This window comes from Falco punctatus (assembly GCF_963210335.1).
Source record: "Falco punctatus genome assembly, chromosome: 6".
In the NCBI taxonomy this organism is placed as follows: domain Eukaryota; kingdom Metazoa; phylum Chordata; class Aves; order Falconiformes; family Falconidae; genus Falco; species Falco punctatus.
This window is the reverse complement of record NC_137585.1, coordinates 75,727,057-75,747,196: the sequence shown is the minus strand read 5'-3', so window position 1 is coordinate 75,747,196 and position 20,140 is coordinate 75,727,057. Positions and strand designations below refer to the sequence as shown.

Genomic DNA, 20,140 nt, shown 5'->3' with positions numbered 1-20,140 from the left:
TGTTAAAAAGATAGTAGATAAGTGATTCTATATTGTGTATTTACTATATCAAAATTTACATTTTCATCCTTTTGATAGTGAAGACTGCATGCCACACTAATCATGTCCATGAGATAGCATTATAAAGGGCTAAGCTACTTAAACTGTTGTATGTTCTTGAAAGTATCAAGTAAGAAGAGTCAGCTCCCTTTGTAGCTTATGTAAGTTTGTTTGCCAACTTAAATGACAAAAAATCATTTTTAATATCTTAAGGTTTTGCAGAAAGTTGTACTTATTTCCTCTTGTTTTTATTTCAGTGGCTGTGAAAAGCATTTTATTTTGATTGCGTTCATAACACCCTTTACATATAGGAGGACAGTTATAATATTCCCCATAGTTTGTTTTTCTTTTGTGCTGGACTACAGAAAATTCAATTGCTTCCAAACTTTTCTTAAAAGTGTTTTTTTTAATATTTACATTCATTCATAACAAACATGCGATCTTTCATAAGCTGTTTTACTGTTCTTTGTATGTTTAACACTGGTGTAACGCTTAGCACTTCACTGAATTTATTGATAGAATTGTAAAATTATTTATGTTGGAAAAGACCTTTAAGATCATTAAGTCCAACTGTTAACCCAGCACTGCCAAGTCCACTGCTAAACCATGTCCCTGAACGCCACATCTACACATATTTAAATACCTCCAGAAATGGTGACTCAACTGCTTCCCTGGGCAGCCCGTTCCAATGCTTGACAACCCTTTTGGTGAAGAAATTTTTCCTAATATCCAGTCTAAACCTCCTGTGGAGCAACTTGAGGCCATTTCCTCTTGTCATGACTTTTGACTTCTATGCTGTCTGACACATAATTAAAGTTTTGTTATTGTATTTCATTTCACTGAGGTCTGTATGCATCTTGTACATCCAAGCTCTGTGAAATCATTGGGTAATTTAGTAGATCAAACTGTAGGTCAGTAATGTCTTACACAAAATTCTGATAAATTAAAAATAATGTCATGTTTATGCATTGCCTGCTGACTTGAAATCCTGTTGCAAAGGTCTTAATTATATCTATTGTAAAAAGTTGTTATTTATTTCCTTACAGAAGCTGAATTGAATAGCTATTTTATTGAAATGTAATTTGACAGACATTCATCTATAGCAATTAAATGACATACTTGTTCTTACTTGTGGTCCCCAAATTGATTATAGTTATGTATATTTTCAGTGGCAGTGGAGAAACTGCAACAGATCTTTAAAAAATTATATTTAAATGCTGTTGTAAAAGCTTGGCATAAAGAGGCCCACAGTTCTTTGAAAATGAAAGCATATTTTGAGGTATGTGGATAATATTTTGAATGCAGTTAAGCTCAATGATTAAATATTAACTCTATTCTAACTCTTATAGAAAAACAGATCTATCAATATGAAAAGGAGCATTTTAGTGTACTACTACTACTACTATTTAGTGTTGATGATGTTATGGGAAGCAGATCATTACCTCTATATTCTGCAAGTAGAAGTTTGGTTGTATCTTAAGCAGCAGAAGGGATTGAGTGTTGTTGTATATGATCAGTGATCTCAGTGGCTTGGATCAGGTGGCTGATTTCTTATGGGCAGTATTACCAGTTGGGATGATAATCTGTAAAGGTGATGCCTCTGGATCCCTGCCACCAAAATCCAAGAGGTGTAGATTCCTGCAGAGTGAGGAGGAGCCTCAGTAACCTCATCTCCTCCCCAAAGGTGTGGGGCAGCCAAAATTGTGATCACCTGAGAGTAGGCAGCACACGGACAGCTCCACGCCCAGCAGCTCTTACTGGTCTCACTGTGAAAAACAGGATCTTTTAATTTCTGGGAAGATTTCTCCTGCCAAGGAGAAGAATGCTGTAGCTTGGTGGGATGCTCAACAGATACCATGTGGGGAAGGGGAGAGATGGGAGCTGTAAGACCCAGCTGCTACTAATTGCATGTGGGTTCCAAAACTCACACTCATACAGAAAGGGCTTCTCCCACTGTTTGGCTCCTTTTCCTTTCCCTACTGGAGGATGGTCAGAATGGAAACCAGCTGTGGACAATTTATCAGTTGCTGGCTGCCAGACATCAGTTGTCAAATCCTTCCTGGGGTAAACCTGTCATGAGTCCTGCTTCTTCCCCGTTCTCTCAAATTAGTTGGTGGACTCTCACTTCATTTTTGTTTCTTCTCCCTCCTATATATTTTCTTTCTCCTCTTTTCTTGTTGGTCTTGGAGTACTTAAAATGTTAGTCTGACTAGACAAAAGATGTCCTGTTTCTGGAGCATATCAGGGCATTCTTAGGGAATAGTATTCTTAAATTCTTTCCACACTTAGTAGCAGTTTTAAGGATTGGTTTGACTTTCATAATTAGATTAGAATGCATATAACAGAAAGCATATAACTGAATCACTTTTTAATTGTGTACTTCTGTATTGTGTACAATTCTGTAGGCAATTTGTGTGCAACTAAGTCACCTAAAAATAGGAAGTTACAAAGCTCATTATTTCCATTTACTCTGTTCTTTCTGGCTTTCCCATCTCACTGTTTTCTTCCTTCCCATTTTCTTTATTCCTAATTTCTCCTTTCCTGCATATTTCCTTTCCTTTTCTGTTCACCTTTCTTCCCTGTAGCAATATTCAAATGAAAACCAGTTTTACAACCTCTGAAACTCCTATTTCTAGAGCTAGAATAAAAGGAGATTCAATGTTACCCCCAATTTGAAATGATATAAAAAAACTACTTTGGTATCTTTCATATAGTATACATTAGATACAATGTAACATCAGAGGGATTTTAGTAGTGATACCTTTAGAAGACTTGTCTGAAAAATTGACACGTGCTAGTAGTATGTTTATGTCATATGGTGTGTACAGTATGTTTTAGTTTGGAAATGCAGGTGGTCTCCTATGCTTCTCTATTGTAATGCTGTGATGCAAAATTATGAGATGCACCCTAAAACTATGATTATTCTCAGTAACAGCAGTTATAGATGTGTAACTGTATGTGGATTTGAAAATACCTAGTTAAGTTTAGCAAATTTATTTTCATTTTTTTGAATATTTAAATGTATTTGAAAGTTTGAACCTGCAATTAAGGTAAAATTGTACCTTTTTATTCAGGGTTTGGTAACAAAGAAAAGTCAGAAAGGCAGTTTTGAATCAAGTGATTGTACTGTCAGGCATAAACCATCCCATTTACCAGAAAAAGCCTTGTTACAGGTTTGTGATAGTTGGTGTTCTTTTTTATATGTATACTTCATAAATGGTAGATATCATGTTTTGTTGAAAAGGATGTGTTTGTGCGATGGAAAGGAAGGTTGCTGCTTACATTTTTCACTTTGAGTCAGGTGGAGTCCTTTAAAGTATGATAATGCTATTCTTTCTTTCAGTGGCACCTGATTGTATTCTGTATGCTCTAACTTGACATCCAGAAGCTTATCTGAGCTGAAACTGAAAGAGAAAAAGGGAGAACAAGAAATCAGGAAATCTGTAGGATTGGTAGAGAGTGAAACTCCTGAGGGAAGGGGTTTGTTTGCAGTGAATAGAAGGTCATAAACCAAGCCCCAAATATGATAGAAAGCAGTTTAATTTTCTTAAAAATACAGAGATGACTATGGATATTGCGCAGGTCCCTAAGACAGAAAAAACTGCTAGAGCCAGAAAGCAAGAGTAGAGGGTAGGAATCTACTGCAAGGGTACTGTGGATAGGGAGAGATTTCTTTCCAAACATTTTTACTGAATTTATTTAAATGTGTTTGCTTAAAAGGTTGCTTTTCTCAGTATTTTTGTATCCTTGCAAAATCTAACTTTAGAGAGTGAAATCTTGTTAATATGCTAACTTCTACAAGAGAAGGTAGTTCAACACAGAAACAAGACAATTGATTTGTGACAGTATTTTAGAAAAAGAACAGAATTATTAACTACTGGTTGTGGGACCTTCAGTTGTACAGGCCAGTTTAGCTAAATTATAGGTTGGTTACTGAAAATAATTGCCTTTGAGGGATACATTGGAACTACCTCTAAAATGTTTTAATTTTATCTTCTCATTTTTCAGCTTTAATTTGTCCTATCATGTTTTTCCAGTAATTTAACATTGCAAAAACATTAAATTGGTATTTCAGAAAAAAGATGGTATGTTTTCCTTTTAAATATTAAGGACTATAGTGAACTCAAAGTTCAATTTTTATCCATTGAAGTCTAAAACCCAATTGCAGTTACTTAATTTTAAGCATGTGCATAATGCCACTGACATCACAGGAAACGTAAATCTGTAAGCTAAATTGTGTACATAGTTTACAGAACTTACCCACCAAAAGTACAGCATGCTTTAATTCTTCTTGATGTTATCTGTATGGATTCCACTGGTGGTGTTTGTGGTCCTCATGGATGTGAGACTGGTTTATTTTGACTTTGGTTCATCAGTGGGGTTTAGTCTGTGCTATTTACTTAGTACAGGCTTGTTCAGTAACCAGAGAACTTCTGCTATCAAATGATTCAAATATGGGCCTCTTGCAGCAGTGGTAGTATCTCTCCTAAAGAATTTGGGAGTCATGTACTCATATCTCTGATTACTAAGACATTGATACAAGTTAAGAAGGAATCTCTAGTATCAACCTCTTCTTCAAAAGCAGTGTACTCAAAAAGGAATGTTCTTCCACTACAAGTGTAAACACCACTAAAACAGAGAGATTAATTTACTATATGAGTAGCAGAATGACTAAGATTTGATCTGCAGTGCCACCTCCTAATGTTCTCTTTCCTAGTAAGGTAGTATTATACACTGCAATGGTATTATATATAAAAGATAGTATTATATACGAGTATGTGTATATATTTATATATATATATAAAAGGTAGTATTACAGCTTGCCTGTGTCCATACCTATCCAACTTGTTATACCTATAAATAAACAGTTATTCGTATTTTCAGGAATTCAGATGGCGGTAGTAGCATCCTTTCTTCATTAAAAACCCAGTAACAGTGTAATCTTTCTGTTAGTTTAACAAACAGTATTGACAATGTCATTCGGGGTTTTTTTGTAGCTTGGGAGAAATTTGTTTGTTTTATCTTAATCTATGAGCCGTGTTTCTTTTGACATCCAAACTATGAGCTCAAAATATAGTGACATTTTAAGCTATCCTCATAGGTTGCCCTTTTTTGAGGTCACGTCATGTTCATGGTTACATGTGCCACTGTCACAAAGAATCAAATCTCATGTACATAAAGACTATGCACGTGAAAACCAGCATCTGGATACTAACATATCAAAAAGAATGACAGCTGTTCTGAGGTATGTAGCCATGCTCTTTGATTAAGGCTACAGAGCAGCTGTAAAAACAATGTAACATTTTCTCTTCTGTTTATATATAAACTTAATTTTATAGCCTATATAAATCAAATACACTGTCAAGTGCTATTTTAGTGGCTTAGCAGAAAACATTGATGTCTTCCATTTCTAGAAGCAATTCCAACTCTGAGGTCTGGAACTGAAAAGCAAGGTAGTTTGCCAGTTTAGACTTTGGTCCCATCATAGTGTACATTTTAATGTGTGTTTACAAGGAGAATGAAGTAGTAGGTGAGAATTCTACTGATTTGAATAGGAAATAGTAACCTAAAAAATAATAAAAAAGAAAATTGCATAATCCACACACATTTCAAGCCATATTTATGCATATATAAATATGTCATTGTAGGAAGGGGAATTATTCTTGTTTGTCTGTATTTAAATATAATTTGCATATCTAAAATCCAAATGTAAAAGGTGGAGCTCAAGGAAATTGTCATAAAAGAAATCACAACTAATTATGTCACCGCAGTGAAAAAACTCAAGAGGTAATAAAATGAAAACAATAGGGTAAGGTGAGTATGTTGGGGAATGTTAGTCAAAACTCTGTTGTGATGACTTTGTTGGGTTTTTCACTACAGAGTGATAAATATCTGTTGGATTTTCAGTAAACAATAAAGAACAAGAAGATTTTCTGAGTATTTTCAAATCTGCTGATTAATTAAAAAGATCTGTAACTGGCAGTATGTCCATTCAGGAATATGTCTTTTTTGCCACAGTTCTTTTCTTGTGACTGAACACACAGGTAGAGAGAAAGACATGTAAAAATCCTGTCTCTTAAGCAGGATTTATGTCCTAAAGATAAGATGTCAAACCAGTTTCTGTACGCCTTTTCACATATTCCTATATGCAATATCTGCCTGTTCACTGAACTGAACAAAATGTAGTTTTCCATTTTTATTTGTGTGTAGTAAATAATTTTAAAATGTGATTTTTTTTCAGTCCTGTTTTCTTATGGTTGTGTCCTGATATTTCACCCCCTTTAAAGCACAGGAAAATAAAAACCTTTTAATATGTAACATAATATTATTTCTGGGAGGAACCTATGCTCCAGTTCACTAAAGGATTTTAAAAAGTAAAATGAGCTTAGGTAGGAGTGTGTCACCTAGATCTTATATAGAGATCCTTAAAATTATTGTTCAGTATCATTTAACTGTGCAAAAGCTCAAGATCTGGATTTTCAAGTTCCTCAGAACCTGAAGTTTTGTGGAGGATCTTGGCCCCACAATTATAGAGGGAAGCTGTCCCAACCTTCCTGTTATTCCCATTTACCATTTCTTGCCCCAGTACTATTCTTCTCTTTGTGTTCATTACAGAGATGGGTATGAACCACGTCAGAGAACAGATCTGTCTGAAAAACTCCCTTCCAATTTTTTTCTTTTACTTAATCAGTTGACGGTTGGATCAGTTCCTTAATCCAGCTCATTGTGTGGCTGCACGAACAGTTCTTTGGGTACAGAGGAGGAGATGGGGAAGAAGTGGTGGGCAAATGGGTGAAGCAGGAGTGGATCTGTCTGATTTTGCCAGGTATAGGGTGTTCGCTGAACCGCCGTGGCTCAAGGCTAAGACTGCTGGGATCTGTAATGAAACAGGTCTCTGCCTTTCTAGCCTGAGAGTCCATAGGCAGCTGTTGTTTTTCTTCAAAGTGCAATCAGAGGAGGAAATATTGGTGCCTTCCTTTTAGGCATAATTAAAAAATTGGTCCCTTCGCCATTTGTGGTGAGATGTGAGTTAAAATCTTGCCTTTACCAAAGAGGTTCATACCCCTGTTGCTGCGGTGAGGGCTGCGCTGACCTCAGAGCTATAAGCTGTCAAGTTTTCACACAGAGAGTAAAGGGGAGATAGGAGCAGCTCTTCCTTTCATACACTCTGTGAGGAGAAAGAAGCCTCCCAAAATTTTGCCCAGCCTGTCTTCTCCCTTCTTTTCTTGTGTTTCCCCCTTGCCCTCCCCGCTCCCCCTCCCCCCCAAAAAAAAGAAATAACCCAACCCCCCCAACTTCTGTCTTTAACAGAATGAACAGAATAACATTACTTTGAGATGGTGAGGTTTGGGATATAGGTTAAGACAGGAGCCAAGCCAGGAACGGGGTTTTTTTGTGTTAACTGGCTGGTGTGCTAGACAGGGTTTGCCACCTCCCTCCTCCTGTTTTTGTGTGCAGTGGTGAGGCAAACTGAGCTGTCGTGGGGTATATGCGGTGGTTGCTGCAATGCATGGGGGTGTAGCAGTTCCTCATTTTTTTTAGGGAGCTATTGCAAGAGAAGTTGGGCTACAGGGAATGGGAGCTCTTGGATTATGCTGGAGTAGGGAGAGTTAAGGACTGGGATCAAAAAAAAAGACAACAGCAGCAGTGCAGGGATTTGGGGAGGGGTGCATCAAAGCACCTAGGGCTGGGAGCACCTTCTGGAAGGTCTCCTTCAGGGTGCATGAGAGAGAACAGGCTAAGCCAGCTGTGCTGAAACTATTTTTGCAAGTATTTTTTGTGTATGTGGGCTAAGTTGTGCAATCTATTACATATGTGGGCTGGAAGCTAGATCTGTGAATCTTTGGGGAAAGCCAGAAAATAATGGCTTTATTTATGTGTAAAGTGCAAAGGGAACAAAAATTATTACAGAAAAGCAGGAAGCCTACTGAAATGCCTTTATTTTGTGTTTAAAAAGAACGCAGCTCCCTTGATCCAGAGAGAAGTGCCAATCTGTGTGGCTGTCACCTGGTTTCTTTTTTTTGAGCTGTCACTATTTTATTTAGTACGGGAAGTGCAGAAAGAGGTCTTCTGTTTACTGGCACAGAGCAGAGCTTTGCTCTAGCTGAGTGCCTAATCGTTTGCTGCAGAAAAGCAGAGCATGCTTCCTTCCTCCCTTCCCTTCCCTGCCTTCCTTTCTTCTGTCCTCTCTCTCTTTCTTCCTTTCTCTCTTCCTTTCTTCCCTTTTTCCCTCTCTGAATCCTCATGCTCTCTTTTTGGTGGGTCCAGTATGTAGATATGATCTCCTTCAACAGGAGATTGTTACTGGGAGCAGTCTCCTCCAAATCTGTGTTCGCTCTGAGCATTCACAGACTGGAAAACAAAGCATGCCTGGACTCCTCAAAGTTTTGGAACTTATGATAAGAAGACTTTATTGTCTCTGGCACTGTAGATGATACTTGGTGGTGGATCATTTCAAAATCCCAAAGTATTTAGTAAATATCATTACTAGTATGCTATCATTTATTGTGGCTTTCTGTTCTGCTCCTGTGCAAAAAAATATCTGTCAGTTTTTATTTACTGCTGGGACAAGATGTGTCCTCTGAACCAGCTGGAAACCATTTGCTTTGTAAATTACAGTTTCCTAAAAAAGTCAGTGGTACCACAGTACCCTAATGTTGTGTTACTGCCAGAAAATGATTGCTGTGTTTTAAAGCTGGCTAGTGTTCTTGACCTAACATGAAATAAATGTTTTAGCAGACCTTTTCAGAACTGAAAATTCAAAAGGTTACTAGCAAGACAGTGACAAATTAAAAACCTTACTTTTGTTCTTCTAATATGAAACTTAACACTATTAATGAATGATAATGCAATCAATCTTTTCTTTCTCATTCTAAAGTCATAATAGTTTCATGTATTCAAATACATTTTGTGAACTGTGTATTAGAATTCCTTGGAGTTTTAAATTAGATTGAGTTTTGAAGCTAAGGAAATAATCCACATGTCCAAATTAAACAGATTCTTGGTTAAAGAAGCCTGTGATGGATCCAACTATAGTTATTGAATGCAAGTCTTTGAAGGGATGGGGTGTACAGAAGGAACTTGCTACTGAAAAGGGCCTACACATTTCTGTACTTCAAAAAATCTGTGTAAGTCCCCTACTGCATTCTGAATCACCTAACTATCTTTAAAATGAGTATGGCTATAGCAAGCTCCAAAGATTGAAGTATAAAAACATAAAGCCAGGAAACCTGATTTTAAAAATTGTTTTAAGTAGTTTATATGAAGTGAATACAGACAGCTTGTGGGACAGCAGCATATTTTGAGGAGCAGGCAAATTGCTCGAAAATATTACCTATGTAGTTAAATGCTAATTGTAAAGACGCATCATCAGTGATTTTCCTACCTGATTTGTCCTTTTCTAGCTAAAGATATTATAGCCTTTGGATAGTTTCTGTAGAAAATCTTTTTAAATCTTGGTAGAATACTCCTGATATTTCTGCTTGTTTCTTTTAATTGAACTTAATCTCTGTGGTAAAAATGGGTTCTAGCAGGTATGTTTTTCAGTCCTGTTCATTTCAGTAGAATTGCACAGAATGTAAGTCAGAATAAGAGTTTCTGTTAAGGAAGGAATATTTCTTTTAGTGAAACATTTTTTATTAGAACATTCCTTTTTGATTCTAACATTTTTTTAATTACTCATTTATTATAAAGCATATTTCAGTATAAGCAAGATAACCTGCACTTTGGTAATCCACGCACTCTATACTTACACAGGTAGTCACTTCTTCTTCACTAATCTATGTTGATTCACACCAGAAGTGAAAAAAAAATTGCAATTATTTCCTTACTTTTACAAAGGTTTGTGTGTATTGCTTCTGACTACAACACTCATTTGAGTCTCAAAGCCTCTATTTGATTCAATATTTCTCTTGTGCCTGTATAGTTGTGAACTCTGTACAGAGTATGGATTCTTTTTTCTGGAGCATATTTCAAATCATACTTCATATGCTGCTATAATGAAAACCAGGTTTTATTGTATGCAGTATTGTATGGGAAGTTGTGTAACTAATACAGAAATACTCTTCTATAAAACACACTGGCATTTTTGCTACGTTTTCACTCTGACATCTTACTATTCAGGTGCATATCTTAAGTGGTAAGCTCTTTGAGAATGTATACCAATAAGAAAAATTTCTCTTCAGTGACAGATTATGGGATAAAAATAGAAAGTTCTTTTTGTATTTTTGCAATCGGCCAATTACCATACCAGCTTTAAACTGGTTGCCGTTGATGTATTCTTGTACAGTTATGAAAGTAATTACATTGCAAGCATAAAGTTTTCCTTATATAAAAGTTACTTTACGAAAAGTGATGTGGGATTTTATTAGCTATGTTCCTTTCAGCTGATTTCTTTTTCATACTTAGAACTGCACATTTTGAGTGTCGTGTTTCATATCAGATATTTATATTTCAGCATATGATGTAGTAATTCAGTTTTGCAAATGATTGCAGATATGGGAGTTTTTAGTATGTAAATAATCCAGCTGTTTTATATAAAATTCTGCATATGCTCTTTGTCCTTGAGTCTTAAATGCATCTTGTATTTTCAGATGGTTATAATATAACATGTATTGGCTTCTGCAACAAAACCATTAAATTTTACCGTATTTTCCCTCATTTCATTTTACCGAGTTTCTTCTAAGATGAAACATTAACATTCTGTTGGCAGAAATACAGTTTGAGACTTGGTCTGAAAAAGGGCAGGTGAGAGAAGCTTGCCAAATGTTATCTTCATTCAGTCTCTTACTCCTATGGCCTGAGATTACTGTATCTAAGATTATTTACCAGGGCAAACCTTTTTGGAATGCTGTAATTTAATTTTTCAAAACGTTGCTTAGTGGTAGCAGTATATTTTAGAATTTTAACTGTATAAAATGAACTGTCAGTATAGCTTTTATATGGTTCTACCATAATACAAGACATTGACTTTAATATTCTGGGATTAAAGATGTATAGATATATTTACCAAATTATACTTATATAGACCTCTGAGGCAAAAACTACAAAACCTCTTCATAGGTCATATAAAGTTGAATTTACAGGTACTATATTTAATCTACAAAGCATTAGTCCAAATTATATTGTCTCAAATAGATTTAGAAGAGGTGTTTTCACAAGTGTTGTTTTGTATAAGTAAAATGAAACTGCTGATAGTCCATGAAAAAATCTTCAGTTTTGAAACATCCCTGTCATTCTCCATCATAGCTTGAATTTATGAGCTTTTAAGCAAAGCCATTCTTTCGTACTTTTTAAGGCTGTTAATGAGAGTAATTATGGACATAAATTAATTGACAAAAAATACTGACTGCTATAAAAGGTATGTTTAAACTCCTCAGAAAGAAGTATTTAATTTGAAAATAGCCCTTGTTGTTTAGGGTAGGTGAATATGTATCATTTAATATAGAAGTGCTTCTTATTGAATAGCTTTTAATATTATGTATGTCTGTTCTTCTGATGTATATTTTCCGTTATGTAAATTTAGTTGATCGGGCAAGATGTGCTCAGGTTAGCCAAACATGGATGCTACTAACTCAGAACAGTTCATTATGGAGTGATGCAAGTAAGATAATAACTTTCAACATTTTATTTCAATTTTATTTATTTTTAAAAAGTTAGACAAGGAGGTAGTTTACTTTAAGACTATCTAGGATAAAAGTTTTATCCCAGAATAGGACTTGCTCTATTCAGCTACATGAGTAAAAAAATATGAGCAACTCAAATGAATTTGGCTGTGGTATATCATTATAAAATCAGTGGCACTGAAAGAGAATTGTCTGCTAAGGCTTTGCTATAGTCTACTAGATTTAGACAGTGGTGAGGTGTCTTAGGCTCCCTAGGTAATCTAAACAGGCCGTATACGACTACTGTGGAAGGAGAACGTAAACTCAGTTACAGGCTTGTATTTGCTCTAGAGAGACTCTTGTCATCCCTGGAACAAGTGGTGCAGACCAGTTCACTTCCATACTCATGAACTCTTAGAGTTGCTGAGGTGGTCACTGTGTCCCTAGAGCACATGTCAATGTCGAAGGTACTGCATTGTTTCTTCTCCCTTAGCAGCCCAATTCCCTAGCACACACATTTCAGTCAATTTACCTTCTAAAATGGACATTGTGCGACCGTGCTAGTATGGTGTGTTTGGGGCCATACCTGAAACAGCTACTCTGCACTTAAAAATACAATCACACTGCTCATTGCTATTGCCTTCAATACTGCTCATGCGACTTCAGGTGTGAAGGACTACCTCATGGGTCCCCAGTCCTTAGGCAGTGGCTTAAGACTAGCCGTGGCACCTCAGTCAGGATCACTGTTGCCTCTGTATCTTTGCTTTACATGTAACCGTTTATCAGCAGTACAAAGAAAGATTTTTAAAAGTATATGGGCACTTAAAACATGATTTAGACAGATTTTAGGCCCTCATGTCTGAAACTGCAATACAAAATACCCTGTGCAACCTTCTGTATAATCCTGGAAATGTCTAATCTGATCGGCATCTCCTTTTTAGACCTAAAATGATGATTCATGATCATTCATGATGATGATGATGGTGATCAAGGACATAGTTTTTCTTTTTTGTCCAAGAACTGCATGACCTGCGGAGCTGGGTGTGAGGAAGCAGAAGGGCTGCTCTGCAAGGGAAGGCAAGGTGGCAGCCAAGGGTGCTAGAAGGGCAGGCAGGGGTAGTGCCCCCCCGCTGACAAGGGACACAATCCCACAGAACCTAAGCAAGAAGAGCAGAGTGAGTCTAGTGAGAGTAACCCCCACCGAGGACTGCCAGCCAGCCCTGTAGTGAAGAGACATCTCCAAGATCAAATCTGGAAGTGATCTGTGAGTGAGAGTCAGTGTCAGCCAGACACATAGCTGGACACAGACATGCCTAAAGTGTGGTTCAAGCAAAGACCAAGGGCAAGGGCATGAGCTTAAGGGCAGCTCCTGAGCCGAGTGGGGAAACCCCTAAGGAGGCTTCTCCAGCTCTGTCGCACAATGAACTGTTTTTGCAACAGCCTTATCCAGGGTTAAACTGCTACACCATATATGAGCTGGTCTTGGACTCTGCTAGATAAACCCCTGAGGAAGGAAAACATTGCAGAGCCTGCTGGTGACCCCAGGGCCCTGACACTAAGCAGCGGCCTCCCACTTAAAGAGATATGTTTGGGATCCAGAAGGTGAGCAGTTGTGCCTTGTGAGGCTGAGTAGAGATCTGAACTTGGGTCTCCCAAATACGCTGCTCTGTCCCCGGAGTGAGACGCAGGCTGTAGTTCCCAGGTAGCTAGAGGCCTGTATCTGCCTTCCTGACTGAGGTAAAGAAGTTCTGGAGAGCTCAGCAGTGCTGGTTCTAGGCAGCTGCCTGTTAGGTGTGTGAGTTGCTTTAAATTGACCTTCTGATGTGCTTATGTGTCATGTATATTTTATAGTCTCTGCTCAGATCTTGGTTGTTGAATCTACCCTGGGTACCAACACCTAAAACATGCTGCAGTGCCCAGCTTGCAGGTGCCTGGAGCCTTTATTAGGTCTAGTCTTAAATTACTGTGATGAATTAATGATCTTAATGAAACTAGTATTAAAACTTCTGATAATTTAATGTAAGAAGAACAAAATCCTAATAAGAAAGTGAAAAACTGGAGAAAGTTCTGAACTCCTGAATTCCTGGTACTGTAACCACTTCCAAGCATGCTGCATAGAAATAATGGTGATTGATTTTTCAAAGTGTTTGGGTAATAAACATGTATTATGAAATGTACAACAAATAGCTGCAGTGTAGCTGTAGCAAATTATCCAAAGGGGGAAAAAAAGCTTTTCCTGGCTTTTTTATCAACAAATTTAAAGAAGGCATGAAAAAGTCTTCTCCAAAAACGGAAATCTTTCTTATTAAAGATTTGCATGTTGGCTTTCCAGCTTTTTTTTGGACACACTTGGTAGATAGACTGTTAAAACTATTTTCTAGTAATTTTTGTTAAAACTTCTTAAACTTGAACTTTAGACAGAAACTAAGAAAAATAATGGTTTTAGTCAAAGATCTAGAGATTCCCCAGCCTGTAGTTTAGATCACTTAAGGATTCTTATACTAAAACTAACATGGTAGATTGCATATTGTTTATACCTTGATGTATCAGTAGACAATTAATTAGAAAAAGAACTATCTTTGGCAACTTTAGGATTTCATAGATCTTAAACGGAAAAAAATAAATACTCAAGTCTGACAATTTTCTGTATGCATAACATTCATGTCATATATTTCAGCAGTTCAAGACTTACCTCAGCTTCATAAATACTGTAGACACGTCTCCTCTATATTTAAGTATTTTTAGTCAGCTGTCTAGAATTTTAATATATTTAATACACAGATATTTCTGTATTTTCAGATCATTGATTCAGTGTTTACATAGAACTTCATACATTTACTAGAGATTTGCATAATGATATGTGTTTTTACATACTGCCTATTTTTAGTACTGAATTAAATATGAATTGTTTAATTTTTTAGATTGATTTTTCATCAGTGAAGCATAAAGTTCAGGACCAAATAGTAGTAAATATTTTGCAGAAGTGGTGTGTATTTGTATTACGTTTGAATCTTCAAGGTTGCTATTCTCTTCACTGGCCTAGCTTTAGAAGTATCAGTATTACATGTATTTGTTACATTTTAGTTCTGATTTAGTTCACATTTTAGAACTGTGCCTTCACTCTATGCTTTGCTATTGTCCAAATTTAATGTCAACGTCCTTCTCTGTATGTCCAGTCATAATGAAGCAATGTGAGTATGAGATCTGTAAAACTACTTCTGAGGGCGGCCCCTCTTCATTAAAATTTCCAGGTGCAGCGATATCCATATGACTGAACACTGCTAGAATGCCACAGAATGGTTTATATTATGTGTGACAAATAAGATTGGAATGCAAACATGTGCTTAAATATATCAGAATGCCAGAATCCAACTTTACTGACATAATTATCACAGACTCACAGAATGGTTGAGATTGGCAGGGACCTCTGGAGGTCACCTGATTCAAGTCTTCTGCTCAAGCAGAGCCACCTAGGGCAAGTTGCACAGGACCATGTCCAGATGGCTTTTGAGTATGTCCCAAGGATGGAGACTCCACAACCTCCCTGGGCAACCTGTACTCGGTCACCCTGATAGCAAAAGAGTGTTCCCTGACATTTAGGTGGCACCTCCTGTGTTTCAGCTTGTGCCTGTTGCCTTTTATCTCCTCTGTACTGGGCTCTACTGAAAGAGCCTGGCTCCACCTTCTTTGCACCTGCCCTTTGTGTATTGATATACCTTGGTAAGAGCTCCCTGAGCCTTCTCCACCTGAATGGTTGCAGCTTTCTCTGCCTTTCCTAATGGGAAATATGCTGCAGTCCCTTAATTCTCTTTTTGCCCTCTGTTGGACTCTTACCCAGTATGTCCATGTCTCTCTTGTACTGGGGAGCCCAGAACTGGACATGGTAGTCCAGGTATGGCCTCACTAGTGCCAAGTAGCAGGGAAAGATCACCTCCCTCAACCTCCTGGCAGCACTCCTCCTAATGCAGCTCAGGATACCATCCACCTTCTTTGTGGCAAGGGCCCATTGCTGGCTCCCATTCAACCTGGGGTCCACCAGGACCCCCAGGTCCTTTTCTGCCAAGCTGCTTCCCAGCTGGGCTACCCCTGGCATGTACTGGTGCCCCCCAGGTGCAGGAATTTGCACTTCCCCTTGTTAAACTTCATGTGGTTCCTGCAAGCCCATTTCTCCAGCCTATCAAGGTTCCTCTGGAAGGCAGAATGACCCTTGGGTCTATCAGCCACTGCTCCCAGTTAGGTGTCATCTGCAAACTTGGTGAGATTGCATTCTTATCTCATCATCCAGGTCGTTAATGAAGATGTTAAACAGGACTGGACCCAGTATTGGCCCCTAGGGTGTACCACTAGTTACTGGCCTCCAACAAGTAGCTTACAGACCAAAAAAAAAAAAAAAGAATCCAAGCATGGTCCAAGGTATTAATGTGGCATTCAAGTTTTAGGACAAATAATAGGTACTTGATTCTACTGCCAAAACAGGGTCCTTCTGGTTGTAGAAAAGCATCTTAGTCCTTCCTCATAATATGCGTGAAGTACATGTGACCAGCGATTAATTCCCTTTGTGACAACATTTTGCAATAGCTTCAGGTCAGTAATCTTTTTCTTAATGCAGTTGTATGCTTCACTAAGCAGAGAAGTGGGCAGGAAAAATAAAAGCCCTTATGACCAGTGTTACAGGTTCTGTGAAAGTAGCTCGATTTGTTAGGAATTACCTGCATCCTAAGTCTTACTCAGCCACTTTATCATATAGAGTGTTAAAACATCTTGGTAGTGTTTTCATGAGAAAAAAACCTCTTCTGCTACAACTAGGCAAGATCCCAAGAATCATTTTTGCTTCTTGGCACAGTTTTACTTCAGTGTTTCTCAAGCAGGAGAATGTTATGGACTGACTCTTTTCTAGCCTACACTTTAATTAAATGCAAATGCATAAAAAAGAAAAGGAAATATTTTCATTTTCCAAATAAAAAGTGTATTTTTATGTTTCGAGACTATAATGCATGTATTATTTGATCAGGTAATACACAATTTAAAGTGTTGATGTAGCATATAACAATTTCAGTATATTTTGGTTTTTTTGTTTTTAGAAAGTGACTGTGTAATTGTGGGTGAGAACAATTTGCTCCTAGAGTGGTGACGGAAAAGAACAATTAGCCAGGAATAAAAAGTAGATTTGATCATGGTCTTGGCTTTTGAATCAGGATAAAATAACATTCTCAGTGATATCAGCATGCAAGTTATTTAGTGAAATAGTTGAATTTAATATTGCAATGAACTTTGGCGGCTAATAAAGAAAGCAAGCCAAAGTAAATCATACACAGCCACGTTGCACAAAACTAAAACCAATAGTAATGTTTATTGTGTTTAAAGCTAAAAACATGTAAAGAACAGTTGTGATAGATTTTATATACACACTGCCTTTTCTATCACATTAACTGATTCATATCTAGTTAAAATAATTTAACTTAGAAGTATCAGCATGTTGGTTATATCAGTTGGAATATCAGTTTGTTGATTGCCATCCATTTCCATTTATCTTACATATCAAAGACACTGAATTCAATTTGTGTATCTACAGAGTATGTATTTTCCATTTCTGTTGATAATTTATGTTTTCTGTAGGCTCAAAACCAAAGATTATGTCCGTTTACATCTACTCAGTGCTATTAATCTTCAAGTAATTGTGACAAATTATATATGATGGTCCACTGGGGCTTTTAGAAAAAAATAATTTATAAAGCTGTTTCTTCTAACTTTGAAGACACCCAGTAGTTCTTTTTAAGAATGCAACCCATTTATATCAGTGTACTACTGCTATTTAGATTAATAATTTCTTCTGTTAAAACTCATGTATGTTGATCATACAGCTTATTTGTGCCATTCTTCTGAAGCTCTTGTGGATGGTTTAAAATTTCTGCAAAACTATTTCTCTATCTTTTTTTAACGATTGAATATCATATTGAAATTTGACATTTGACATTTTGGCTTACAAGCTGCGTTGAACTGTCTGTTCAGTTATAGGCTACAGATGTGATGAACCTTTCCATTTGAACTTCCCTGAGCTACAGTTCTGACCTCATCTTTCCAAATGAATCCAAGATTACACAGATTTTGGCAGCATGTTTTTATTGTTAATGGTAAAACAGCAACGATATTAACGGGGGGTTAGGTCTGTTCAGATGGCTAATCTTAATATTTTTTTTGTAAATCAGTTGCAATTTTTAAAAATTGTTTTTATGTACTGCAACTTTGGTATGTGGTGTTTGCATGAAATAATAGTAATTGTTTAATATTTACATATGAATGCTGTATGATTCCAGCTCAGACTGTCTGTGGCAAATGAATGTGTTACTGTGCCAAAGAAAAATGAGTATATGAGATGCACGGATTACAGCTCAGCTGTTTGTGGGATTACTTCACCCACTCAGTGATCTTAGAGAATCATTTGCCTTCCATGTGTGACTGGGAGCTGCATTTAAAATCTGCCATTGATATTCATAGTGCAGGAGCTAAAATTTCCTTTTGAAGTGTTTTGTTCCCAGTAGTGCTCACAGTATTGACAGACTTATCCATTCTTCCTGTACCCTGCCATGACAAAATGTGGTGCAAAATAATCTTTTCTGTGTTTCATGGGTGCTGGTTAGCGAGAGGGGCACTGCTTCCGTAGAGTACTGTAGTTTATCCCTCAAGACAGCAATCCTAGCACATATACTGCATATCAGGAGGACAACGCACTAACATGCAATTATTTCCTGGATGTGGAGGGAGCAAGAAGGGGAATCAAGAGAGAAATTACTGAAAGAAAGGGCTTAAAAAGCATATAAAGGAAGAGGAAGGCCCATGATTTTCTTTTAGATGTGGAAGTGCTTCTGGGACTTTTGTGATTAAATAGAACAGAAACAAAGAAATGTCCATGTTGAATTGTGGTTTGTGGCTGCAGTGTTTCATGGAGGGTGTACTTTAGTTTACAGTACATTTCGGTGAAGCTTAGAGAAATAGCAGTTAACCCTGTAATGCTGAAGCTTTTATCAACTGTTAGTTGTTTTCCCCATGTGTATGTTTTTCAAATATATTTTTGCCTCTTTTCTTGGGCTGCCTCCTTCTGTACTATTTTCGTAGCTCCTTTATGGTTTTCCTGTTCATACAGTATTTTCTTAAAGAATTTACTACTAGGCACTGTCAGGAGGACTTACTAGCCCATATTACCCTTGCCCCAGTCTGGTATTTCCATTCTTATATCATTTGCAATTGCAATTACTGGCTGTTCTGCCACATCCTCAATATGAGTGTCTGAAAATGCCAACATGCAGAAAACCCTAATGGGTTCCATTTTTTCAAGGTTTTTCCAGTTTTCCAAGGAGGGCTTCCCCTCCACCCCCTTTGTTTTAATTAGAGGAAATGAAACTGTCACTTGAATAATCCTTTACCTATTTTATAACAATTTTCTAGTATTGTTGCAAAAACTGAAATATGCAATAACTTTAGACCGTAAGGAATAAAATCATAGTGCATTGTAGTTTAAAGAATAGAACTTCTAGCGACTCTTTGAAGGCTCCAGAGGCCATCTAAGGAAAACAGTAGCAAGGACAATTCCAGCATTCAAGAATTCAGTCTGCTTTCTTGACTGCTAAAAGTCTTTTCACTTGTTGATCCTCAGAGGTTTGGACAGATCCACTCTTAAGTATTGAATTTCATTTTGGTGTTACTGCACAAGTGTTTCTTTCATGGAGCTTCTGAGATGACACAGATTTCACAAGTTCACACTGAAACCTTTATTTGCAGGATAGTTGTTGAATCATGTTCCTCTAGTGTCCTTGTTGATATGTCCCTCATTTACAGATTTCACATTTAATAGCTGTCACCAAACATCTTGTGCTGTTAGATACAGGCAGCATGTTCAGCTCATATCCCCTTGAACCTCCAGCAGATGCAACACTTTCTGGTGCCACTATTTGAGACGCCTGAATGATATCATATACACACACATATGGACACACAAACCCCACACCCCTTAACTCTGGATTCTGTTGAACAATTGTCCTATTTATCACTGCGACCCCCAGGTTTTAGCCTTGGTCCTAAGAGGGACATTTTGTGATCTGTTTCAGAATCCCCAGGGCCTTTGATTTTGTTATTTACAACAGTTAGGCCACTGCTTATGATCATCAGTCCTATTCCACTGCTTTTCCCACTGGCAAGCTTTTGCTGACTGGAGAGATCAGAGACTTCCCACCCAGCTTTTATCCTATATTCCTTTCCTTGATTGCCTTTTCTACCTAGACTTTAGCCTACCTCAAGCTAGTTGGGTTTTTTTGGTTTGGTGGTTGTTTTTTTTTAACACTGACTCTTGGCAGGAATTAACGTAACATGGTTTATAAATTCATTTTTTCCTACTCATCTTTTCTCCATTGTTTGTGCTGCCAATAACAGATGTTCTTCTGTGGTTCCATTGTGTGTCCTGTTCAATCATTCCCAGCAGTTCCATTCTGTACTGAAATAATCCT

General features: G+C 37.3%; 1 protein-coding gene across 1 annotated transcript in view; it reads left to right on the top strand.

Moving 5' to 3' along the window:
* The window catches only part of FBXL13 (F-box and leucine rich repeat protein 13), a gene marked incomplete at its 5' end in the record, with an annotated part of 84,703 nt that overhangs the window by 7,836 nt on the left and 56,727 nt on the right, over positions 1-20,140 (top strand). The window contains 4 exon segments of the mRNA XM_080393461.1: positions 1,209-1,318; positions 3,114-3,212; positions 11,542-11,637; positions 14,564-14,708. Of these exon segments, the coding sequence (XP_080249587.1) occupies positions 1,209-1,318; positions 3,114-3,212; positions 11,542-11,637; positions 14,564-14,708 (450 nt within the window).